Genomic DNA, 27055 nt, shown 5'->3' with positions numbered 1-27055 from the left:
CAAAAAGGGGACCGGTGGTGGATGTGTGGGAGGCATGTTCAGCGGAGGTTGCTGGGGCGGTTTGTGGTTTTTCCTGTCCTTTGCAATTACTTCCCTCTACTGGGTGCAATGGGTGGATAAAAACACTCTCCTTTTGCCCCATTGTAGTCAGTAAGGATGTTTATGTGTTTTTTTTATTTACTGCTTTTTTTAGGTATGCCTTTTCTTCCAATTACCAGCGGTATATAAAGAGATTATTATATAGAACTGTGAACGCACGCAAGAGGGCACTATCAATTTGAGCCCTTTTTAGAGAGGGGGGGGGGATTATTGTTGTATGACCAATTTAAAGGGAGCACCTTGGGAGGTGATGCTGTAAATGGTGAAGAATGAGCACAGCCTCTAACCCACTGCCTGTCGTCCAACCACCAGCCTCCGCATTCACCCATCTCCCCTAGTCCCCCAGTGCCACTTAAGCAAGCACATTCTACTGAATCCTATTCTTTAGATCGTATGTTCCATTTTGAAAACGTATCTTCTTTTTTCGTATGGAAACGTATGCTCTGTACGTACAATATATATGTATACCATCAAATTTATACACTACTTTTTTTTAAATATATTTCCTGTATTTTTTATCATGCCAAAATTACTAGAGTTACAAATTTTAACGCAACTTTGTGTTCATTTGTACAATGCACTTATGACAAAGGCTTGTGACAAGACAATAAATGGACGCGTCACCAAGCCGCCTCCGTGTAGTATCTCTCTTTATGCAATGGAGCAATGCTGGCATTTCGGTGTATCTGTTGATCCGTGCACACACACATTTATAGAGCACCAGCTGTGCTAGCAGAAGCCTGACTCGCTGAATAATACTCGTTGTTTTTCTTCTTAAAAATATCAACCTTAAAAACGTCAATATGATCGCTCTAAATTACCATTTGTTTTCTCTTATCTGTGTTTTACTTTTCCTAGTCTCTCGGTGTAATTCCAAGCATGTACACCTCCTCACTACTTTACACACTTTTCAGATTTTGTTCCATCGCCTGGCAAAATGTGTTACCGCCTCTCAAGTTTTCACAGCAGCCAGCCAATTTCATTTGTGGAAGTTCAGTGTATGAACGGGGGTTTTAGTGGTGCGTTTAGACTAGAGGATTGAATGCACATAGACTTATCACCTGGAGATTCCTAGAAAACTAGACAGATTTGCATGTGGGTGTTCAGGCCATGTAAACCCTCGTTGCCCAAAAAACAATACACGTACACACACGGACATTAACAGAAAACGCCTGCACTGCTCTGAATGGCCACCACGCATGTCCGTCTTTTATGTAATATTCCCCAAGTGTAACCCTGATTGTGCAGAAGGCATTGTGTAATTCGATGAAGAACCCATTTGATCCCATTCGGTCTCTTGCAGAGCAGTGTAACCATTAGTGTTAGAGAACAGCCCAAGAAAGCGGATGCTGTTGATCTCTCGTTCACGTAACAGGGGTAAACACTTTCGCACCCGCTCTGCCATAGGACAGTAATGTTTGTCTATTGACAGTCAAACCAATATTTAAAGCATCCGAGCTGCTGGAATTTAGGCAAATTAAGCGCAGCACCAAATTTTACGTGATGTATTTGTGTGTGCAGTCATTTGTAACTGGGCTGAGACATTTGAGAACCCGGTTTAATGACGGGTGGCTGCTTGGATTTGAATCCAGGCCCTCAGTGGGGTCAGCTCAACGCTGGTGCTTCTGAGCCACCCAGCCACCATGTACAACTTTTTTTTTAAAATAGAGTTGCCATGGACGTAGCCTTTTGTTGGCCCTGCAGCATACGCTGCCATGCTGGAAAGCAAAGGCAGAGAGAGCTGGTCTGGAAAATAGAGGGGACAGAGCCTGGACGTGACCTCTGCGATATTCTTATAGCCGTCCGCTCTTGGAGGAGAGCTGTAATCATCAGCGTGCTCCCATCAGACCTGTCTGATGTTTGGACATCACAAGCCTCCCTCAAATCGGGAAGCGCACGGCGCACGGCGGTAGTACTGTCGTGATGATGGATCGCAGGCTGTCTCTTATCTCCGCCACAGATGGCCTCCAATAAATAAAAAGTACAGTGAAATGCACAGTTCGAAAAAAAAAAGTGACTTGTTAGAGTGGTACAAATTCTTTAAAAGTTTCCTTTGATTTATCTCTTTTGCCTTATCTTCCCAATTGTAGCACATCACATTCCTTCTCAGATTTTTACCTTTATATGCATGTTAACGCATTGCTCAAAGTTAAATTATAAATGTCTGTTTTATATTAGAGAAAAAGAGCAAATGTATAAGGAATGCGGAGTATATCTGAGACATAATAAACGAGAACTTTTGATCATTATAAGACCAACACTTAAATGAAGTTATAAATATTAATTCAGAGAACCAATTGACACTTTTACTCTAAAATGTTTTAGACGTGTAAATGTTGAAAACACGGATTACAATTTGAGTAACTTAACTTACTTAAAGCGCTGAATTCATTTCACAAAATGTTGCGTTCCAGCATTTTCAATTGTAGCTGCGCTAATTCACAATCGGGTGGTGAAGGGAGCTTTACTCGCCCTTTGCTTAACGCACAATAGCTGTGAGAGAGCCTGCAGGTGAAGATGTAAGTTTTACAGCATTGAGCTAGAGTGAAGTACATCCTTAACAAAATGCCAGGGGACTGACGAAGTTAATTTGGCCATGAAACTGGCACACAAAGGGTTGCTCTATGAGTGGATGTTATGGAATTGCTTTTTTTTTAAACACCAGCAGGAAAGCGCCTCTCAAACAAGAAACCGGACCCACACATTGAAAAGCTAGATGTTAACAAAGTCGTAATTAATCGAAACTTTGCAGTCACACCTAGACACATACCAGTTAATGATACTTCCCTTCTACGTGACTTTACCGAAAAAACCAAGAAGATGATAGCTTGGTCTCACCTGTGTCAATGGGCACATCGCGTTGTTTATTTTGGACCTCGTGACTGAAAAGTGTTATCATGGAAAATCAAGGAGAAAACTCTATTGTGCCTGTTATTCCTCAGCCTCAGGAAGAGTTTATGCCACCTCTAGACTGAGATTAATTATTCAAAAGTTGATTCGGCTAAAGGTTGCAAGGATATTTATGAAGCCACCTTCATTTGTCGAGAATATACTTTCTATTTCTCTGTTCGTTTATTTTGTCCTGTTGAAAGCCTCATCTTGCTTGACTGACCCATTATAAAAGCGGACCTTTGGGCTTCCGATAACCTACAGCTTTAGGTGATATTCATATGGCACTGTGATCATGATTATCTGAGTGAGTTAAGTATTCCTGCTCTTGTGACTTCAAATCAGAACATTAAACAAAGATAACCATTAGTGTGTCTTCGGAAAGTTGTGCCCACGTTAGTGGGACATCTTTCCTGATGTATAATAAAATACAAGAACATAAATATTATTATAATAAACAACATATAGTCGTATACACTTATCTTTATCTGATTTTCAGTAAAAACCTGCACACTCTAAAGAATGATGGGTTTTGCTTCGAGCACCATAGGTTATATGAATTGCTGCCTTTGATATTTTTGTAAGTGAAGATGTGCCTTTTTTATGCAGTGAAATATTGACGTAAAAAAAACTAAAGTTCGTAACATGCTTTTGAAAGTAGTAAACACAAATTTACTCTTGAATTGCCAAGGAATAGTGTCTCCTTATAGTCTACAGACCCAATCTATTAGTTCTGTTGTTAAATTAACCAGTTGACCATTGTGCATGCTTGGAATGCTCCATATGTATTGATTTGCCTTGACTTGCATTGAAGAAATTACTAAACCTCCACTTTATGTTTAAAATATTTACATTCTAGAAGTGGATTTATTTTGACATGCAGTGTTTTTCTTTGCATCATACTTAGCTCCACACTTTGAAAGGACATTGAAACTGAAGTCTGACATTCACCCATACAATAAACACGCTCTATTAGCGAGCACCTATTAAGGTTGGCACAGCACACTGGGGCGTGTAGCCAGTATGACACCCAACCGCCTTTGTCTCCCCAGATAATGATGTTACATTTAACTTTGCAGAATCACCTGTAAATATTTTATGCAATTAATTCCTGAGCGATTCTTGGGCTTAGATGCACCAATGATAATCTGAAGACGGATTCCTATTTTGAGTGCAGAATTTGGGAAAGTGCAGTAAATATAATAAAGATGGCAATTACAATTATTGAGAGGTTACATGCGTACGTGTGTGTGCAGTGCCTTGGGAATAAGTATACATGGGAAAGAAAAAACGTTGGAGCATCCGATGACTGTTTCAAGCACATCTGTGACAATTTGCACCGCAGTTATAAATTATTTTATTTTTGGCAGCAACACACTTCCTACCACAAACCACTTTGTGCGCGCAAAGCTCTCTGCGGCAGGCTGGCCGAGTGTTCGCCCGCAGGACGTGTGGTTGAGGCCGCGTCGATCAATAACCCCCCATTTAACAGGCAATTAATTTGAACGCTAATGCGTGCGGTCGGAAGAGTGGGTCTTCGACTTTCATGGATGTGGACAAAACTTGCAGGCTGTGCGCTTAGACCCAGGGGCGAGAAATAAAAAAAAGCCTCCACCGCTTACACTCATCCGTAAACGTTGAAACAGCAGAGCGATCTGTTACTTCTAATGGCAAATTTGTTACCGCAGAGTGGTCTGTAACGGCTTGATTTTCTCTTAAGTCTTTTGAACAACAAAGTCATTCAAGACACCGTGGTCACCTTCAATTAAGTGGTGTGAGCTCAGACTTGGCTTCTACACCAATATAACAAAAAGCCATTTCAATCAGTGCCAGTGCATTCAGTTGCACTGGCAATAACACTGATGCTCATTTTCTATCTCATTTTTCGAGGGTCATTTGGATAATGCTACTGCCCTCTGTACACTTGCATGCCTTTCCTAATTTTGTTCATGAGAACGGTCCACTCAGCTTGTATTCCTGCAAGGTTGTCTTTAACAAGACTAGTACTGGCCAACGGCTTTACATTTCTGCACTAAAGAGAACACTAATTAGCTCGAGTTCTTTACAGAGTCCCGTTATTGCACTCAAGGGGGGCCCTTTCTGGACTTTTATCACATGTACCTCAAAAGTGCCACCGTGCTTCTAACAAGAAGCAGTGTGTGGTTTTGTACGACAAAGGCCTTGCATACACACCAGGTATCCCATACTATTCGTACGGTCTGTCTCACTCAAGAGTAAAATCAGGGTCTTTATGGGAGAATTTCAAGAAGTTACATGTTTTTTAAATTTATTTGGTTACTTAAATAAATATATGTGCTCATACAAACAATTTGAGTGACCATGTTTTCCCATATATATCAAGTGCATTACAGCGATTTGGAAATGTACATTTAACAGATAAACTGAAATACTACCGATAAGGTTGTTTTGTCCAAACATATCTGTGGTTTTCTGTTTAAGTCACTGGCTGTGGCTTAAAAAGTATAGATAAATGCTCAAACCATTTGGCACAAGTGTGCGCAAAATATAATCATATGGTAATGGAAAAGCCACAGAGGCACAAATCACATTCATTGACTTTTATCCAGGATTTTGCCAAGCTTTACCCAGGCATGTGTGGAGCCTACGGGTGTGTTTAAAATAACACTGAGCTTATCGGAAGCATAATTGATAGTATGGAAATGTATTCCCCCAAAAGTGTCAGATGAGCTCCGCCATCTGTAGTGTTCCGTGAAGGAACTCGGTGCCACCTGCGTAATCTAGAAACTAAAAAAATGACTCATGATGAGGGAGTCCTTTTTCTAAGTCTCATGACATTGTCCTCACTGACTCCCCAAAATATGTGTACCTACTCGTTGTTTGTTCATTTTCCATGCCCTATCAAGTGTATTGCTTTGTCTTTGGGCTCTTAGGAGTCTCTTAGCTTGGCTATGAAAATCTGGATTTTTTGGAAATTAATATGATCTTGAAATGTGATCTTTGAATACTAGTTTTGAACTGCATGATGGTCAGTAACAAAGAAAATAATTAGACATATCTAACTGCTGGTTGATGTATATTACTTACACATACATTTAAGTGTTTTTCAGAAAAATAATGGGGCCAATGATTTGGCCAAACTGATTCCAAAAGTCACACAATACATTGTCAATGTTTCGTCACATGTTTGATTACATGACATATTGAGTATGAAGCAATTTGCAATCATATTCAGTGGAGGGGTGGGGGGGGGAGAACCCGTCACGTAAATTTTTTACGTAAAAAATCTCCTTGACCTGTGACCCCCGCAGGACCTGTACCCCGTGAAGCGAGAAGAGGGAGCTCGTGCATGTGCACGTCTGGTCTCCACGCTGCGCGCGTCCGAACATACATTGGGACAGCAGATGCGCTTATTTTGCTCGCGAAATGCCCGTGTTTCCACGCGCCGCTCCATTTCACACGATGCGGAGACGCATGCCGGGCGGGGGGAGCTCATATTTTAATGACGTCAGATCCCAAGACTGGCCCAAAAGACCCAAGAGTTGGGCCAAAACCGTTGGTTTCCATGGCCACGGGTGCCAAGGGAATCCGACTTGAACCAGAAATGCAGTGTCAGGTACATTTATCCCTATTGCCACGCCAGGGATGAATCGAGCCGATATTTTTTGGGGGGTGGGGGATGGCGGGCGGAGGGGGGGGGGCAAGGTGGGGTTAGCCGACTTGAAACGCCTGAGCAACTTTCACTCAGAAAAAAACACGTAAAAAGACCTGTCGCGTACGAGTGAGTGTAGGATTTCTTGGACCAGATAGGTAAGTTTTGCGAGCTGTCCTCACTATCCTGGAGTGAGAGACGTGAGGTAAAGGAGTTTTCAGATTATTTCAGACGATGCCAAAAATTAAAAAATTGGCTCCCGATTTGAGCGCAATAGCCGTGTTTAATATATATATAGATTTCAAATTCAAGTGGATATCTTTTGATTTTTCAAATATACTGTTGTTGTATTTCAAAACATATCGTGCTTGCCCTTTCCATGGGATAGAGTTATTCTTAGTATGAACCTACCATGGTTTGAAATCTAATTTTATATCAACGTATGAAAATAAACTGCTGCATTAAAATGTGAACTTAGCTCGGCTTAATCTATGTGGAAGATCTCGGTTGCAAGATAATGCAATGGGAATGCTCAGAGGAAAGGTTTTGTAACAATACCTCTCCAAATCACCTGAAATGCACCTGATCTCATCAGATCTCATAAGTGCAGCAGGTTTGAGCTGGAATTTTTTGCTTGAATGGCCAACCACCGAGCACAACACAGTGCTGCAGGCTACTGCAATGCAACACTGTCAACAGTTCAGCCAACATGCATTGTTGTACTGGAGTACACTCCCACATCCATGCTCCCCACATTCACTGACCAGCATTATGAAGCATGATCAAAGAACACCAGCAAACCGCACGGTGTGGGTGAGGTGCTCATCCAGTAGTGGATAGACAAAAGGGGTTTAACGTGCACGTGCACACGCGGCAGCGCAGAGCGCCGTGTGCGCCACTACCTTGCATGTTGTGCAGGGGCAGTGCGAGGATTCCACTGGCCGCCGCTGCCGCCGCCGCAAGCCCCTGCATGTTGGCCAGGCTGGCGGCCGGGAGAGTGAGCACCATGCCTTGCTGAGGCCCCACGCCAACCGCCTGTCCCGCTGCACTGCCCAGCGCCGAGCCCACTCCCGCCATGCCGAAGGGCAGCAGAAGCGGGGACACCAGCTGAGGAGGGCACACACGTGTCTAAGCATTTTGAACTTCTTTCGCACCGTATGTAGCCAACCGTGCTAATTGGAGGTGCGGGAAAATGACAACAAACTAAACACAAAAAGCAGTTCGAAAGAAATGAGGTTTCAATCTCAATTTAAAAGTGCATAGCTTCAGTGGCTTCGTAATATCGGAAGGAAGAGCGTTCCAGATAGCCGCAAAAGAGTAGGTGCAGGGACCACTTATAGAGTCATTATAATAGGCAGAGGTCGTCCAGTCTGTGGGGTGGAGTGGTGGCAACATTGGTGAGTGTACTGCGCTCTGAAAGCTGTGACTTGAGTTTGACTGAATGGCGAGTGATATCTGCACTGGTTCCAGGCACCTCTTCACCCATTCACACTGACCAGCGTAGTGAAATACGTTCATACACCCCGATGACTGAAAGGCATGAGGAGGCCTTCATCCAGAAGTGGATTGATAAAGGGCTGTAAAATTAAAAAAATCCAGTCAGTTAGCCTACACTGAGTAAATAGCAATAAATTGTAATATTGGTTAGGTTTTTGTATAGTGTAGGTCTATCAACGTTTCTGACCCATCTGACTGACCATCAAAAGGAAGATAAATGTATGTATGTATGTCGAGCTTCTTACGCAGCGTGTGTAGCCAACCGTGCGAATCGGAGGTGTGGATGAATGTTTCTCACTGAAAAAATGTCTTCCATCAACATTGGTACGGGAGTTTGCTTTTTTGTTAGCTGAGCAGCTGTGCAGTTCTGACTTACCTGTGGGCCTGTTGGCTGGGCTGCAGGAGGATACTGTCTGGAGGAGGATGACGTCTCCTGCTCTGTCTCTCCTCCTTGGCTGGTGGTCGCTCCACAATCTGTTCAGTACAAAGAACACGATCACATGACAACTCACCAAAGGACACAACAAATATCACTGTAACTTATAAAGCTGTAATTTAATGCAAAGATCGGTGATTAATATGGATGTAGTGAGTCGCGATTTGATTCAGTGACCATCCCATTTGAAGTTTAATTGCTCTCATTTGTACACATTTGGTGAATTCTTTTCAATAAAATTTGACAGAAGAATATAATTCGTACACAATGTGCATACATTGTGAACACTGTAATAGATTCTTGCACGCATAATTCAACGCACGTGTTGTGAGCATAGGAATCAACTGTCAGTGATACATTGATGCATTATTACATGCCTGTCTTTTAATATTACAGTGCTAACTTTACTATAGTTTACATTTGTTGTAATGTATACATGTATATGTTATAACTGTGTAATGCTATGAGCGCCAACAATCTGTACTAAAATCCTCTCCGACTCTCCGAGCAGTGTTTTTTTTTCAAAAAGCGTAGACGCAAACATATTTGAAAACGCATTGATGTGGCATTACATGTATCATGTACATGCAAATGTACACCGATGATAACGTGCTTCATGATGAAATGAAGAAACAATATTTTTTATTGCGTGGAATACTTCAATGTGTTTTTAATAACATGACCTAAGACACATTTGAAATTTTGTTCGTAAACATTCCAGAGCAAAATACAATAATGCAAAAATGCAGCAAGGAACCCGAAACAATAAATCATCTGAGGAGTACCTAACAACTAACCAGGTTGAATTTTCAATCACTTTTGTGACCTGCAATGGGACACGGGAGTACCTTGTGCAATTTATCACACTTTCCCAGCCTGTTCACTTAAACACTGAAAAAACTAAACTTTCAATTCTTCTCTCCACCCACAAAAAAGCAGTCTAATGCTCCGTGAAATGGGGTGGCTTGTTAATGGACCCACTATCGAATTATTCATGTTTTCCAGGACTCATGTCAAGCCAACTTAAGTGTGTGCACTTTATTTTCTCCTCCGCTGACCAAGGGTTAAAACTAAATCAAAGCTGTTTCAAATGCAGTGACCATGCCAAAACAAAATGCAATGGTAAGACAGGAATTTTAGGTGCCAAATAATAATAATAATAAAAGAAAAAGACTGGAGGAATAGCGAAACAAAACTGTTTAAAGCTTAGCAGGCAAAACTTTTAAAGCAAGAATTGCTTGACAAGGCATTGCGAGTGCCAAGTTTTCATCGCAGGGTTAGGTAACGTGGCATGACTTCTTTGCGTTGCTGTACACATACAAAAAAGAGCGTAACATGAATGCGATGCAAATGGGAATCACAGTATATGTCATGCGCGTTACAGATAACAGAGGTGTGCAACCAGGCAGAAAATTATCCGAGTCTTTATTCACATAGTAATGAACTCCGGTTGGAACCGATAATTTGTTTTAGCATTTTGGCCTGCAGTGCCTAAAAGTCGAACTGAAAATAGTGTTCGGTGTACACTCAAGATATTTCTACAGGCAGTCCTCGACTTATGCGCACCCGCCTTACGAACACCCGCAGTTATGAGTCAGCTTCCATTAAATATAAAAAACAAATTAATTGACTTAAAAGGCAAATTCGCACCTGCAAACTGAACCGCGGGACAATGTTCTTCAGCAGAGCAATCCTCCGCGAGATGTAACGAGTCAGCCTCGCGCTGGCAGTGAGTGTTTTTGCATGTGAGTGTGAGTGTGTGAGAGTGTATGTGAAAGTGAGTGTGTGAAAGTGTGTGTGAAAGTGAGTGTGAGTGAAAATGAGTGTGTGTGTGTGAAAGTGAGTGTGTGTGAAAGTGAGTGTGTGTGATAGTGAGTGCGTGTGTGAAAGTGAGTATGTGTGTGTGTGAAAGTGAGTATGTACGTGAAAGTGAGTGTGTGTGAAAGTGAGTGTGTGTGAAAGTGAATGCGTGTGTGAAAGTGAGTATATGTGTAAAAGTGAATATGTGTGAAAGTGAGTATGTGTGTGAAAGTGAGTGTGTGAAAGTGAGTGTGTGTGAAAGTGAATGTGTGTGAAAGTGAGTGTGTGTGAAAGTGAATGTGTGTGTGTGAAAGTGAATGCGTGTGTGAAAGTGAGTATATGTGTAAAAGTGAATGTGTGTGAAAGTGAGTGTGTGAAAGTGAGTGTGTGTGAAAGTGAGTGTGTGTGAAAATGAGTGTGTGCGAAAGTGAGTGTGTGAAAATGAGTGTGTGTGAAAGTGAGTGTGTGAAAGTGAGTGTGTGTGAAAGTGAGTGCGTGTGTGTGCGGGAAGTGGTAGTGCAACGTTAATCACGTTGCGCTATGAACCCGGCGACCCGAATTTGATTCCACCTCACGGCGACCACCGGTGACAATTATTTGAATCGGTCCTGGGCCGCCCCTAGCTAAAGACTCAGCCTCAAATGAGTACCTGGTGTGGTGTATAAACATCGCCACTGGGGAGACAAAGGCGGCCGGGCGTGATGCTGGCCACCCACCCCTCATGTACCGTGCCGGCCTGCATTGGTGCTCGCTAACAGCACTTGCCCCAACAGTCTGTTAAGGTTACACGGGGGATCTTTGCATTTGTGTGTGCACGCGTGCCCCGTGTGTGTGTAATTGTAGTGACTCGTTGCGCCCCTTTCGACAAGCAAGCCACCATTAGGACTCAAGGTAAATGAAAATTAAACGGATTTTTTTTTCTATATATGTTACTTCATTTATTGTTTTATTTACTCTCCAGTAGTTTTACAGTGTTACATGCAAATGTACAATCTTTATTCTTATTTATGAGTTTAACAATGCTTCCCTTTTTTGTAAATCCATAATACGTTCCATTAAATTGTCTTCCGACTTACGAACCATCTGACTGACTAACGGGTCTCAGGAACGAATTATGTTCTTGCAAAGAGAAGCATTTGGCTGCTAACTGTGCCAATCCAGGATTTGTTGGAATGACCACTAAAGGTGTGCCCTGTGGTTGAACACAGTGTTGGTGTACGGTGCTTTTTCTGCAATATTTTGCTGTCTTTTCTTGGATTTTTTGTTTGCACTCAGTCACATATTCACTTTAAGATGTTTTTTGTTCATGTTTTTGTTTTTTGTTTGTTGCGGTTGCACCCGATCCAAGAGCCGAATGGCTCACAGGGCTATACCTAATAAATGAAACTTGAAACTTGAATTGTACGATTCATAGTTTTGTAAATGTCTTGCACTAGCTCAGTTAGCGCTGCCTAATGACGGACTCTTGCAGTGCACAAGTTGGCCAAATGGGCATATATGAATATTAAGTCACTCATGACCCTGTATACCTTTTCGATTTCAACGTTGTGCTAAATTAATTTACGTGAGTATTTGTTTTACAAACGTAAATGGAGCTACCCCAGGAAACCCCTCAACAATGACTCAAATAACACTCTCTCCTCCTCAGGCACAGACGCCTTCTAACAAAAGCCATGAAATTTAAATTTTAAATATGGTTAACATTAAATACAATGAAATGCCACAGTGTACTTTCCGGTGAACATAACACATTTTATATCACTTATATTATAAAGCACTCATTATTGTCAATACATGCACACTAATTAAACATTAAATACAAGTTCCCAAGATTATTGAAAAACTTTCTTCACGATTATTTACGGAGAATTTTTTTAATGGAAAATCAGCATAGAACCATAACATAAATCAAGCATATAAATGTCAGAACACTTTTAAGATCCCATGACAGTACGACTGCAGTTTTACAAAGAATTACATTTAAGGCATCAGGGTTATTTTATAACTCTTCATATGGAGCTTCACAAAGGTGTTCTTATTATCATTCACAAACTATTCAGTGTTGGAGCTTCAGCCTAGAGTTATAGACTTGTGTTTTTTTTATATCTGGTGGGCCCCTAGTTTGACTGGAGAAAACCTTACTGGGAACAAAACTGAACATCTGACAATATGACACAAAAGTGTGAGGCTGGTAGAACAACAGCGTCAATCTGGAATTCCCAGAGGCTGAAGCTATGTTTCAATGCTTGTGAGCAGTCTATAGTTTGTTGTGTTTCCTCGGGGTAAGATTAAAGAGAGCCTTTGCTTTATCAGAATGTGAGCTAGAATAGTTTCCCTCGGACTGATATAGCGCAAGCTTTTGCCTTGGCCGTTGCATCAGTTTTCAAAAGGCACATTTTAGAAGCTCTACCATGATTTGAAGCTTTCGCGACTGCAGGAATCCATACTCTTTGGTTCTTTCGGTAAAGTCACGTGGGTATAAAATAAAATAAATCACGACGTTTCGGGCACAACACAAGCGTCCGTCATCAGTCTGCATCAGCAGCAGGCCATGCTTTCCCACCTGATGACGGACACTTGTGTTGCACCCGAAAACATCGTGATTTATTTGATACCTAAGTGACTTTACCAAAAGAACCAAAGAGTAAAGCTCTACCATATGCCGTGTAATCTCCTTTTGGGCAGTCGTTGGTAACCAGGTTGAAACCATTTTTATTTACTACTAAACTTGAGAACCCAGAGTTTAATCACAGGCAGCTGCCCAGATTCAAACCCAGAATCTCAGCAGTGCCAGATCAGTGCTCTAACCTCTGAGCCACCGCCCACAACGAGGCTTTCCCATTTAATAAAAAAAGTTTTTTTCCTTCATATTAGGAGTTTTCTTTATATTTGATAGTGCGGACTGAGAATATCACCATAGGTAATATGAGGAACAAGTTGTGCAGCATTACGTTTTTATATGAATGGCCAAATTAATTATATATATTTAAAAAACACATGTATTACTCTAATTATTATGAAACACGGCAAAACTGTTTGACAAAATGAACATCTACACCATTGGAACCTCATTTGCCAGTAAAAAAATATGATAATTGGTTTTTTACCCTTCTATCTGGCAACAAAACTGACACCTTTTTTTACAAGGAGTCATGTTTGCATAGACCACAATACCTGCAGTCATAATGCAAACAAAAAACATAACTCTGATAATGCGCACATCTGGTCCAACCCATGTGAGACTAGGCTCTAAGGAAAGCTGTCTTGGGTGTGGACCAATCAACTTCAAGGACAGTGCACATTATCAGAGTTATGTTTTTTGTTTGCATTATGACTGCAGGTATTGTGGTCTATGCAAACATGACTCCTTGTAAAAAAGGTGTCAGTTTTGTTGCCAGATAGAAGGGTAAAAAAACAATTATCAGAATGAACATCAACAACGTTCACTACTTATGTAAACCGTATCCATTTAATGTCTTTATTGTGTAGTATTTAAGGCCTTGAACCCGCACTTTTAGCCTCACGTTTAGTTGGAGCAGTTTGGCGGGATGCTGCCAAATTGTCTGCACGCCACAACTTTTCATTTTTAAATCGCTCCCGTGGGCCCCTCGGGGGAGTCATAACTCGCAGTGCTTACTCGCCGCAGATGTATGCAAAGCGAAGTAAAGCGCTGGGCGATTGGAAAATCAATAGCGATCGAACGCCCCCTGACAGCTCCCGCTCCATAAAGCGTGGCACGTCGGAAAGCTCTCGCTCCCGCACCAGCAAAGAGCTCCGCGGAGCGCGTTTGGTTTTGCCGCCTCCCATTCACCATCCCAAAATCTAAATCCAGGACATTCATAAATGTCGGTACAAGGAGCCACGGAAACACAGATAGGCGTGGAATTGTTTCCGCTGTTCGCAGTAATGTTTGCGTATGCAATAATATATATACATTTGGTACTATGACAGTCAGTAGTCTCAGAGAACAGACCCAAATGATGATGGTTAAGAATTACTTATTTATCTTATAAGGCCCTGGAAAGTGTGTCCATATCATGCAGAAGAAAATGTTTAATTCTCACATGGTTGATGTTGATTTGGACCAAGAACTATAATTTTACATTGAGGTGGTTGAGCTAGATATTTTGTATCAGTAGTGTATCACCGTGATGCCTCCTTAATCCTTGTGAATCGGGCATCGAACCGTTCCATGTAAAGCTGGAATAAGTGACATAAACAGATTTAAAATGATCAGGATGAGAACCCAGTTTAAAAAAAGATTTTGGGTGGCTACCTAGATTCAAACTCAGGATCTAAGCGGTGTGAGCCGAGTTCTCTGGCATTGGCCACCTGGCCCCCTCCGCTGTTATGGATCGTTTTCAACAGTGGCGTCACACTTGGGCCGTGACATATTTTTCTTTCAGCACACATAAATTCCTCCATGGGTGGAATTCTTTTTGTTAGCATTATAGCCATATGTGCACACGCGTGCCTATGTGTGCGCACCTGTAAGTGCGCGTATAATGTGTATATAAAATGAAAAGTGCTGTTGCCGGGCAAGCAATTACAAATACAGTAAAACCTGCGAAAGGAAGCACAAACACTTCGCTTCAGGGTCGTTCCACTGTGCTCCCTCATACGACCACACTGGTCACACTGTCCTGCCAACATGCAGTTATTTTACATCCAAGGTCCTCGCTATTTCCTCGTTCCATTCACAAAACATTTGGCCTTCAATAAAGTTCATCACTGAGAGTATGGAAGGAGCCTCGGAATGTTTCCACACAAGCACTGAGAGTGCTTATTTCTGGTATTGAAAGTGCTTATTTCATAAAACGAACATGAGTTGGAAAATTTTTTTATCTCGATATTCTTTTCTGTTTTGCAAACGCCATCAGCCATACATTTTAGATGCATTTCGTGTCCTGGTTGCTGGTATTCATTTGAATGTAGCACTTAAAGTGAAATGCATCGCTTTATTTTCCCATGTCCTTTCACTTGTACGAAAATGGTCGAAAGAATCAATAATTTTAAAATGGTTTTTTTCACTTCTTTTTGAATATAAAAGTGATTCAGAAGTATACGATTTTTTTAAACACTTATGAAATCGCATAAAGGAAGATATAAAATATATATGGTATGAAGTGATATTTTTTTCCAAATATCACTTGCAACAATTTTAGAAACCCGACAAACAAGATTTGTTCGTTGAAAAAGTGCAAATATTTAAGGTCGAGTGATATTTCACAAAACAAAACCGCAAGAGCGTTAATTTGTTCCATGCTTACCTGTGTCTGGTGTCATACTGCCATCTTGGTCGCTGTCATCGGACCTCGTTGCCATGAGCGACGACTCCTTGAGGTGCATTGGACTCTGCTCCGGTTCGTGCCTCTCGCCGGCCTGCAGAGCCGTGGCATCGTGACCCTCGGCGGAGCCCGAGTGACCCCGAGCCGCGCAGCTTCTGTCTCCACCGGCCGCCAGGATCCTCAATTCCTGCTCGAGACGACGTTCTGCTTCCGCCCGGCCCTCCCCGCTAATGCCACCGCCACTGAACAGCGGGTCTCGTGCCTCCATGAGACAGCCCGCAAGCAGCGCTCGTCTCTCGGCTTCCATGGCCAGGGCAGCCGGGGCCTCGCCTTGCATGCCGAAGACGGCTCTCCTCTCGGCAGCTGCGAGCAGGGAGCTCTGGATTTCGGCGCCCGTGAGACTGCCGAAGATGCTTCTCCGTTCCCCGGGCTCGGAGGAGAGAAGCGAGGAGCCCAAGGGCAAGGCTTTCCTGCTCAGCTGCTGCTGCTGCTGATGATGATGCTCAGAGATCATGGCATCCTGAAGACACAACACGTCGGAATGAACGCGCCCTGTAAAGCTTGCAAGGCCATATGTTGTAGTGTGTGCACTAGAATTCACGCAGCAGTAACGTCTATTAGTTGGTGAGTCCGTGTATATTTGCGAAATATTGTATTCGATGTGTGACCAGAAATATTCGAATTTCCTTTACGCAACATTAATATAGTTTATGGAAAACAATTATAGGATACGTTGTATTATTTTACTTTTTAACAAGAGCGATGCACGGGTATTTCAATTTTTATCCAAACTAAACATTTAAAATGTAATTTAACAAAAAACCTGAATTGCCAAGATTGACATTGACAGGGGTAACATCTTCTAAAAATGTAGATGCTTTATCTTACAGAGTCAATAATGGCATGAGGAATATGGCTTTTTTTATTCTGTGAGCTTCCTCGTGGCAATGACCAACAAGTCCCGCATTGATAGATCAATCAAACTTTATTGCTTTGTGTCTCCTAGTAACTCACAAATACCACGTAGAGCGGGACTTCTGACGCTAAGCTGTGTACATTGCAGATATATATTTTTCTGAGTATGAGAAAATAAAACCAACTGCTCAATAAATGCAATCTTCAAAAATGATAAGTTCTTAAGCTTATTAAACCCATTTTGATTTGCAATGAAAGGCATATTTTTTTTAATTAAACGTATTACAAAAACAGAAGATAATATATGTGTGGGTGTTTAAACAATGTTTATCATTGGTGTTGTGAATTAACATTCACTGTGGTACACACAGCTGTGATAGAAATGTATTATGAAGTAAAATCTTACGTAAATTAAAAATGTTACATTCTTTATTGTCAATGTCGTATATAATTTATGTTTGTTCCCTGATTGTGTTCCTTTTTCTGTCTCTCGGTGTAATTCCAACTGTGTACTTATCCACACTTATTTGTGCCCTTTTCATCTTTTGTTCTATTTTCTTTGGAAGTATCCCCATGTGTTTGACCTATACATCACAGCTAGCAGTACGCACTGATTGTACACTTTACATTAATAAAAGTAAAAAGGCTTGCTCAGGACACTTGATGATTAATGGATGAGACTGGTGACAGAATGGCTGCGAAAATGAGAGACCGTTTCCAAGAAGATTACCATCGTGGAAATGGAGTGATAAGATTAGTTAATGTTCAAGAGTCCAATGGATGGTAACAGAAGAACTGAACTGTAAGGTATGGCAACGGCATGGTAACATCTTCCTTCTGATATTAGAAGCCACTGGAGCTATGCACTTTTAAATCTAGAATGAACATAACTTCTTTAGAACTGCTTTTTGTATTTAGTTTGTTGTCCTTCCCCCCGCACATCCGATTATCACGTTTGGCTATGTACGGTGTAAAAAAAGTTTGACATACAAACATGGGGAGTCCTTCGTCCGGTTGTGGATGGGACAATAGCTAATGATGAATGTTACATTTCGAGTTAAAATAATACATTGTTAAAATAAAAACATTGATCTTGTGCATCAGTCTGCAACCCATGCGAAATGGAACAATTTCAAAGAATGTATTATTATTATTATTTTGGCTATGATTGAATGTTCAGTAGGAAAAAAATCTGACTTGGGGGGTTACAAGAGTTGAGTTTTCAGGTAAAGTCACTAAGCAATGCTTCACACGAGTACATTTACAGTCTATTCTTATAACGCAACAAAAATAGAAAAAAAATAAACAGGTACACGTTGCCTGGAGCTCTGGATTATAGCATAGCAGGCAGCCTCCACCTTATAGCACTGACAAGGACAAATGTTCGCAACACACCACGATGCCTGTGGTTTATGGTTTTACGTGCGTACCGGCTAAGGTTGATTCTACATGCATTTCTCTCAGGTGAGTTGAATGCCCTTTTTTCTTGCTAATTCATTTATCTATATTTGCCTCGCTACATAAGGGGGGGGGGGAATCAGTGGAAGAAGCGGTTAACACACCACGCGTGAACCAAGCGACCTGACTTTGATTCCCAAGAACAGCAAACATCAGTGGTGAGTAAGAACCGAACCATCGCTTGGCCACATCTCTAACAACTAATCCGCGCACACCAGCGTGGCCTAATGTCAAAGGCAGAGTGACGCCTTCATTCAGCAGTTGATGAATAAAGGGGATGTGAATTTTAATGAGCATTTATGTTTATGCATTTTTAACTTACTATGTAGGAACGAGAACACAAAAGGATATGCTGATGGTGCGGGTGATAGAAGTAATGTGAACAGAGACAGAAAAAAGGAAATTCATTTTTTGGTAGCACTGAAAGTCATTTTTATGTCACCTAAGCCCTGGCAGTAAACACTTTAGAAGTGATGGTTTTCTATCAATAGGTACTATTTTCAACTGTGATTCGTGATAATATGATGCTCCCTTGGAAACCCTTTTTGCGTGTGAGAAGATCGAAGCGTGCAGTGCCACTCTGAGCTACCTACCAGCCTTTGATCCCAGGTCCACCGTCCTCCTGGAATGCCAGCACCCCCATCTCCCAGGGATGTGTAAGCCTGCATTCCGCCGTGTCACGCAATCACATCGTCTGCAGTCACGCGCACGCTCTACATCTGTGTTTCTCAGTCTGTCGGTATCCTTTCACCAGCAGACCAAACACACCTATCGCGAGACACATTTGGCGATGCTACATTGGCAGTGGCGCTCATGTAGAGTTTACAAAAAAACTCAAAACATTCGTCAATAACACCGTGGCATTATAAGGAAAATATATAACAGGCAAAACCTCTGGCAATGCCCCTCCTTCATAGCACATAAATTATGTGCTATTTTACGTGCTTATGACAAAGGACCATTACCCGAAACGTCACCTATTACATAGTTTTTTGTTTTAATTTTAAGGCAATGCTACTGATGAAGGTGTTGAGCTTTTGATTTATTTGGACGTGTGGAACATTGCCTCTTTTGTAACACCGACGTGGATCCTCAACTCCGGCCCTCGCGAGTCACCCTGGAAGCCCAACCTCGCTCATCCCTTCCTCCCCCCACCTTGCCCCCCCCCCCCCGCAGTGTTGCTTCACTTGCATACGAGTAGAAAAATTACGAACAACGAAAAGTTGGGAGTGTGGCCAGAGGAAGATTGAAGTTGAGCAATACCTGCTTGGAGACGGAACATGCACGGATGCATTGCCACGTGGTCTCCGTGTACAACAACCGTCTAGCTATATGCCTCCGTGGCATTTTTTTTTATTACACAACTCATGCGATCAGAAAAATTTGAGAGAATAGTAGTTTTCCCTGTGGGATTGTCAATGTTAACAATTAATCCTTTCCGGAAATGGTACGTAATTTTGAAGTGTATTTTAGTCAGTATTTTAAACTTATCCAATTTAGTTTTACTGACATTTTGCTCCTAGACATATAAAAATGCAGTTTAACCAAAGTACGTTGAGAAAATGTCATGCAAATGCAACTGAAATTTTATTTCAATATCTTATAATAAATAAAAACTCAACATTACCAATTTAAATCAGTAAAATTACCACAATTAGTTACTTTATTTCTACAGCATAGCACATGGTAGCTATATATCCTTAATTCTAGATCATCTGGTATTTGGTGAAATCTTGAATTCGCAAGACGGTATCACTTGGCATATGTAGACTGCAGTGGATAACCACTAATTGGCATGCAGTTTAGTCCCCACACTTGACCAAGAATAAGTAATGTGCATCGTGATGTTTGTGTAGTACCTACCATGGGTATTACCAGTCAGCCGTGTCCTCATCAACTACCTCCCAAATCGACAAACTGAAGATTAAACAAAGAAAAACAAACAAAAAATACGTCAATGAAGGCATCAATGTACCTCATCATTCTAGAAATTCACATTGAAACCAACAAATTGTCATGCTGCATTATCATGCGCTCACAACGTATGCATTTAAAAATATTAAAAACAAAGATTTAAGGTGGCTTTCAGATATTTTTATGGGTTGTATTCACTGAGATATATTTAGCACGAAGTCCGATGTTCCCCTCCATGTGCTGGGAGCTTCATCAGGAAATGGATTGGAAGCTACCAATACGTGGACCGTGCTGGTAGCTTCGCGTGGAGCAACCCGAAAACACAGCGGAGAGCCATCCAGCAGAACCACATATACCTACATGGTAGTAATATTCATGGTTATTTATCACATGTACTGAAAATTTACTGTATATAAAATATAATATATTGATAAATTGTGATGAATTGTTATATATATGTATTTACAGAAAAAATGCCAGTGCTTTCGATGCCTGCAACGCTTACTTCCCTAATGGTGCTATCTCATTCTATTTGTCTAGAGCAGAACCCAATAACTCAAACGGCAGCTCATTCTGCCCCTTTAAACATCTCCCTCGCCACTGAGCCGAAAAGAGCAGAGATCTCATCACAGACGCGCTCATGTAAAGCAACCGAATAACGGGAGTTGCTGGTTAATTCAATTTATGGACGACGCAGAAGAGAGAGAAAATGATGCACACAAAGACCCCAAAACTTTCCAACCCTCCTAGCTCAGTCGATGAAGGCCGTCTTGTTGCCGGATTTTGTAGTCTCCTGACAATGTCACTTCGTCTGTATGAAGAAAATCAATGTGTTCTTCTCCTGCTTGAATAAGTTATGCACTCGCCCCTGCTACTCTGCATTCATTTTTGCAAAGCCCTCCTTCTCCCTCTCACGTTATTTGCCACGCCATTTTGTAATTCGGCGAGACAGGATAAGTATATTAGGGATAATGCACCTTGCCTGAGCTAAAGTGGGGCTGGCAGCTGAAAGGTTACTCGAAGGATCAATACCGCTGCTGTGACAAGACTCTCATGTGCATCCATACCCTTGCGTCTTCCCGTGCAATTAAAGGCGCTCACATACACGAGACACTCAGCCTGTAGATGGTCAACCAGTTTGCGAATGTACGCTATTTCTTTTCAGGCGTGCTTTGCTGGGAGGAATGATTAAAGAAGGTAACTTACAATACGAGAAATATAATTGAAAAGTGATTCGTTTTAACTGCTTATAAAGTCTGAAAAGATGTCGATAATCCGTAAATTAATATTCAGCTCGATGTTATGACAGTAATAGACATTTCAGCCACTTAGCATTATGTCCAATAGATGTATTTATTGTCTGGGTACAGCATAGAAAACTATTCTAATTACCACTATTTAAAACAAAGGCAGTTTTAAATATTGTTGATTAACATACGTTATATACTTTATATAATGACTGCGTAGAGGTTAAAATGTTGTCCTATTTAGTTATTTTAAGCAGTTGTCTTTTTATCATATCTCGTGGTTTATTTGAATCAAACATTTCGTCAGTGGAGAAAAAAATCACAAAAAGATCATTTTCATTTCTAATGTAGTGACATCGTGGACGTCACTGTGTAATGCCGGCCCTAGAGAGGCACGGCGTGCGATGTATTGACATCCCGGACCCCCAGTATATGTGGGTGTAGTTCCGGCCCTGGAGGGGCTCGGTGAGCGCTGATGGATAGCGCTGAGTGGCACCACGCTCGGCGTGCAGTGCCGAACCCTACAGGATGGGGTGAGAGAGTGTCAGCCATGGAATGGGGTTACTATAGGCCGTGGCACTCTGGTTGACCCCGGAGGACACGTGACTGGTAAAGTCTACACAGGGGCCCCCAAGTGGGGGCTAAGGGTGGTCACGTGCCGGGGGGGGGGGGATCCTGCTAGAGGATTCGAGAAGGTAGTCGTTGCCAAGGGCGGAGTCAGCCACGACCAGTGAGGATATAAGCCGGGTCCCCAGAGGGACCGGGGTTCAGCGTTGTTGTTGTCATCCTGAAGAATCTACATTCGACGTCCAAGAAGAGTGGTCCATCACCATAGGTTGTTACCCCTTTGTGTTGGTATGAATAAATGTGTTGCCTCCAAAGAGTGCATCTGCGACTTAGTTGAACTCACTACAACTGGTGTCAGAAATGGCCAAACGCTAATTTACTTAGCTAGCCATTTAGACTATGTCTACGCGACGCAGACTACGTACCAGGACATCGGACGACGAAGAGGAAGATCTCATCCCTCAAACAACCCTGGGGATGGCGACCCTGGAGGATGGAGGCGAAACGCTGTCAGCGGAGCAGAGCACCGACCAGGCACGAGACAGCTCACTGCCGGCGGGGAGGGAGCTCCAGATAGCACACGCCCGCCTCGCAGAGCTCCTCCAAGCCACGGCATCCATCCTCGCGGAGCTCCACCCCGCGAAGCCAGCGATGGAAAAGGGAGCAACGGAGCCGCGTAGGGACGATGTTCCCGCCGCCATTTCCCGGATATTATTTCACCGTCCACCAGCTTGTGGGGAGACCCAATTGTACTCGTTAAAAAGCAGGATGGTAGCTTGCGCTTTTGTGGACTTCCGCACGCTTAATAAGATATCTGTTGCTGATACGTACCCTCTACCTCGAATGGACGACTCACTCGATGCTCTAGCAGGAGCATGGTTATTTTCCACTCTTGATCTCCTATCCGGGTTTTGGCAGTTGCCGCTAGACGAAGTCTTTAAGCCCAAAACAGCCTTTCGTACACCACAAGGCTTGTTCGAATTCAATCGGCTTCCGATTTGCCTTCATTCCGTGCCGGCTACGTTCCAACGATTAATGGAACTGGTTCTGACTGGTCTCCAGTGGGACTCGTGCTTGATATATCTCGATGCTGTTATCGTTTTTAGCCGTACATTTGACAAACACCTGGAACGGCTACGCGCTGTCTTTCTAAAAATGCGTGCGGCCAACCTGAAATTTAAACCACAGAAATGTCACCTCCAGAAATCGGTTCGGTATCTTGGCCAAATAGTAAGTGAATCGGATATTGCGACTGACCCAGACAAAACCGCGTGTGTTTGAATTTGGCCGACCCCCACGTCGGTGGGGGAGGTGCGCAGTTTCATAGGATTCGCGTCCGATTACCACTGTTTTGTCACCAGGTTCGCTACCATCGCTAAACCTCTCCACGCCTTGATGGCAAAGGGTCATAAATTCCAATGGGCGGAGGAGGAGGAGACCACATTTGTTGCGCTCCGGGATGGCTTGGTGAACGCCCGCCCCCTCGGCTACCCCAACTTTTCCTTGCCGTTCATCCTTGATACAGACGCTAGTAACACCGGAATTGGAGCTGTTCTGTCTCAAGTTGTCAATGGCGTCGAGAGTGTTTTTACATATGGTAGCAGAGTGCTGTCTCCGGCCGAACAAAAGTACTGTGTCACACGCCGGGAACTGTTAGCTATTGTGGATTTTGTGCAACAGTATCGCCTCTATTTGTATGGTAGACGCTTTGAGGTGCGCTCTGACCATGCAGCGCTACAGTACACGCTGCGTGTTGAACAGCCGTCTGGCCAACTTTCACGCTAGTTGGAGGTCCTCCAGGACTACTCTTTTGATGTTACCTATCTCAAAGGCTCCCGACACACGAACGCTGATGCCCTGTCGCGATTACCAACGAGTGGTGGGTGCGCGTGTTTTTCGGGCTCCGGGCACTGTAAGCCGCCCAACGAGCACTCGACCCCTCCCCTTGCGGCGTCGGCCGAGGTTGTAACATCTGAGGTGGCCGAGGGTCCGGTGGCGCGTTACGCCGTCATTGGGTTGGACTAGGAAGAATGGGGGTGCCTCCAGGATAAGGACGTTTACCTGCTTAAATTGCGACGCCGTGGCAGAGAGACTGTTGGGGGTGGGGATCAACGAGGTGTCACCTCTGTCATTCTTCAGGGCAGATTGCTCATGCATTAAGACGGAGGGTTGCGCCGTTATAACATTGTTGTGCCCAATGCCCTTCGGGGTAAGGTCATTTGGGCAGTACACGAGCGCCTGTTGCACCTGGGTGTGCATAAGACGTTGGCCACACTTAAGTTGGACTTCTTTTGGCCTGGCGTGGCTGAGGATGTCGCTAATTTGTTGAAGGGGTGTGTGCAGTGCGCGCGGCGAAAGCCACTGGCGAACCCCTGTTGTCCACCGTTGCAATCGATTCAGGTTTCCCGCATAAATGAACTTGTTGCTCTGGACATCCTTGGTCCATTTTCCACTACCCCTCGTGGGAATAAGCATTTGCTAGTGGGAGTTGAGTATTTTTCACGATGGCCTGTGGCCTGGCCGCTCCCCAGCCAGTCGGCGGTGACGATCACTCAATGGCTATACGATGGACAAGGGTGCTCCCGAACGTCTTCTGATCGATCAGGGCATACATTTTTCTTCTAAATTGTTGTGCGAGGTGTGTGATTTGTTGGGAACAAAGAAAGTACGCATGTCACCGTACCACCTGCAGACGGATGGCATGGTTGAGCGGCTGCACAGGACTCTGACCTCCATGTTGAGCCATCAGGTCAGCGAGTCCCAACTCCACTGGGATTTGCATATTCCCAGAGTCCTATCTGCATATAGGATGGCGCCTCACGCATCCACCGGCTCTTCACCGTTTTTTTTAATTTACGGAAGAGAATACGACCCTCCGATTGATGTTCAGTTATGCGCCCAACAAGGTTATATCTAAAATTTCTGACTCCGTGCGCTTTTCCCTTCAAAAGCTTTCCGAAGCGCGGGAAGCTTCCATGGTAAATTCCAATTCGCGCCAATTGGCAAGGGGTTTCCATGCTTTTTCACATGAGTGGGCGCCTGGGCACAGAGCCTGCTTGGACTGTCCACAGGTACTGGTGGGTATGTCGCCAAAATGGTTCAAACCCTAAAGAGGGCCGGTTGATGTGATTCGGGTCGTTTGACCACAGTGTGTCCAGATCCGCTTGGGATGGAGTTGGTTTGTACATCCATCACGCCTCAAGCCTTTCATCGCTCCGCGTGAGTTCGTTCCATCTCCACACTGCAGGGGCCGAGTGTCAAATGTGTCCAACGAGCTGAGGTGTGTGCCCTCAGGGGAGTCGTGTGATCCTGTCCTCAGGTGCCGCGCGCCTGACGCCCACCGAGTCGCCGCCTGCGCCGTCTCCACTGAATTCTGGAGAAGAGAACCCATCAACCCGGCCAACTGCTCTTCGTGAGGAGCCGGGTTCGACGGGACGTTTGCATATTCCCCTCGGGACCTCCAGGGAGAGCGAGCCCACCTCCCCTGGGGGCCCAGCCAGAAGGACTCGATCAAAAACTCTTCGGTTTTCGTAATCCCCATGCACACACACTCCCACACCGTCAGTTGGTTGTCACACTCGGCAGGCCGTATAGGTTATTGGCTGAACCTAGCCTTTATTGTGCGTGTGGATATTGTTACATGGTGAGGGTGGGAGATGTTGGTGAAGGAGGGGATTCCGAGCGTTCGCGTTACTGCATTTTTTTCTCTCTCGTGTTTGGGTATTTGTTATTGTTGAGGCATACATAGCGTTTTAGTCACTTTTTACTCACTTTTTATCACCTTATTCACTTGGTTCGTTGACAGGCGGGACGGCTGAGTGCTATGAAGGGGGGGGGGGGGGGTTGATGTAGTGACATCGCGGACGCCACTGTGTAATGCCGGCCCTAGAGAGGCACGGCGTGCGATGTATTGACATTGCGGACACCCCGTATATGTGGGTGTAGTACCGGCCCTGGAAGGGCTCGATCAGCGCTGATGGATAGCGCTGAGTGGCACCACGCTCGCCGTGCAGTGCCGACCCCTATTGGATGGGGTGTGAGAGTGTCAGCCATGGAATGGGGTTACTATAGGCCGTGGCACTCTGGTTGACCCCGGAGGACACGTGACTGGTAAAGTCTACACAGGGGCCCCCAAGTGGGGGATAAGGGTGGTCTCGTGTCGTGGACCTGGACCCAAGCTCGGGTCCTGTCCGTTGTAGCTACTCCCAGTGTAATTAGTGTAGTTAGCCGGGTGGTCCACCACCATAGGTTGTTATCTGGTGAAGGGGCAATTACCCGTTTGTGTTGGTATCAATAAATGTGTTGCCTCCAAAGAGTGCGACTCAGTTGAACTCACTACACTAACACTAATGTAGAGGAGCCAAGGATGACATAACGTCACGGGTTACATAAGGGGCTTTCGGAAAGCACTATCGGGAACATGGTCAGGGCCGAGCTGGGGTATGGAGCCGCCCAAGGGGTTCTCAATGGGGACCCCGTGACGGGGCGTGGTCGTCGTTGGGAGCCAGGGTAAGGGTCTCTCTCCTCGTCGCGGAGCGGTATTGGCTGCTCCCCATTCCGGGCAGATGAGTGAGAGAGCCAAAGGAATAGCCGAGGGTAGGGTCCAAATAGTATTCAGTGTCCGAGTGAAGGACCGAGATCGAGTGCACCTACACTGGTGTGAGTGTAGGATGCCGAGTGTGAGAGTTTTAATAAAGGGCAATAGCCCTTATAGTATTCCTCGTCTCCGTGAGGTTGGACTGCACAACACTAATAACCCAGCTTATGTGCTGAGGTAATTTTCAAGAGTTTACGAGTTACGTATTGCAGCAATATATGTGGCAATATATAAATAGTAACATGTATGTGATGCTAAATATATTTGTGGCCATACATAATGCCACAAAAATGGCATTATTTTAACATTTGTTTTACGAAAATGAAGACTGATAGAAAACTCAAAAAGGTGCTCTACATTAAAATGCCACCCAATTTAGCTGCCCATATCGGAAGGTTACTCAGTATTGGGCCTCGAGGCAGACGATGAAGGCGATGGTAATCTCTAAGGTTAGCCAGTGAGGATTAAAGAAAATACATTCAACTCTATTAATACGAGCGGAGAAGCCACAATATTCTTGTATCAGCACATCAACTCCAGAATTCCCACAGAATAGACTGTGGCAGAAACGCGGTTGTTAAATCCACGACGACACCCTACTTTAATGCTGGTCTGGTTGACGATGGTCGTGGTGGGGTGAGGATAGCGGCGGGGTGGGGGGGGCAGGGGAATAAAGAGAAGAAAAAAATACTCGCCAGGAGGGAGCAGCCCACATGT

The 27055-nt window shown here is 43.8% G+C and overlaps 1 protein-coding gene across 5 annotated transcripts in view; it reads right to left on the bottom strand.

The window, feature by feature from the left end:
- Positions 1–27055, bottom strand: part of POU6F2 (POU class 6 homeobox 2) — a 57970-nt gene that overhangs the window by 21751 nt on the left and 9164 nt on the right. For 4 of the 5 annotated variants that reach the window (XM_078860265.1, XM_078860269.1, XM_078860266.1 and 1 more), the window contains 5 exons: positions 19877–19930; positions 18607–18675; positions 15623–16160; positions 8493–8590; positions 7522–7726 (listed from right to left, as the gene is read on the bottom strand). In XM_078860265.1, coding sequence (XP_078716391.1) covers positions 7522–7726; positions 8493–8590; positions 15623–16160; positions 18607–18675; positions 19877–19879 — 913 coding nt within the window. In that variant the 5' untranslated portion in view covers positions 19880–19930. Of the gene's footprint in view, positions 1–7521; positions 7727–8492; positions 8591–15622; positions 16161–18606; positions 18676–19876; positions 19931–22166; positions 22229–27055 lie in introns of those variants that run through there. The other variant, XM_078860268.1, reaches the window with a different exon arrangement.

This window comes from Lampetra fluviatilis, chromosome 10 (genome assembly GCF_964198595.1).
Source record: "Lampetra fluviatilis chromosome 10, kcLamFluv1.1, whole genome shotgun sequence".
In the NCBI taxonomy this organism is placed as follows: Eukaryota; Metazoa; Chordata; class Hyperoartia; order Petromyzontiformes; family Petromyzontidae; genus Lampetra; species Lampetra fluviatilis.
This window is presented reverse-complemented; position numbering and strand designations above follow the sequence as displayed.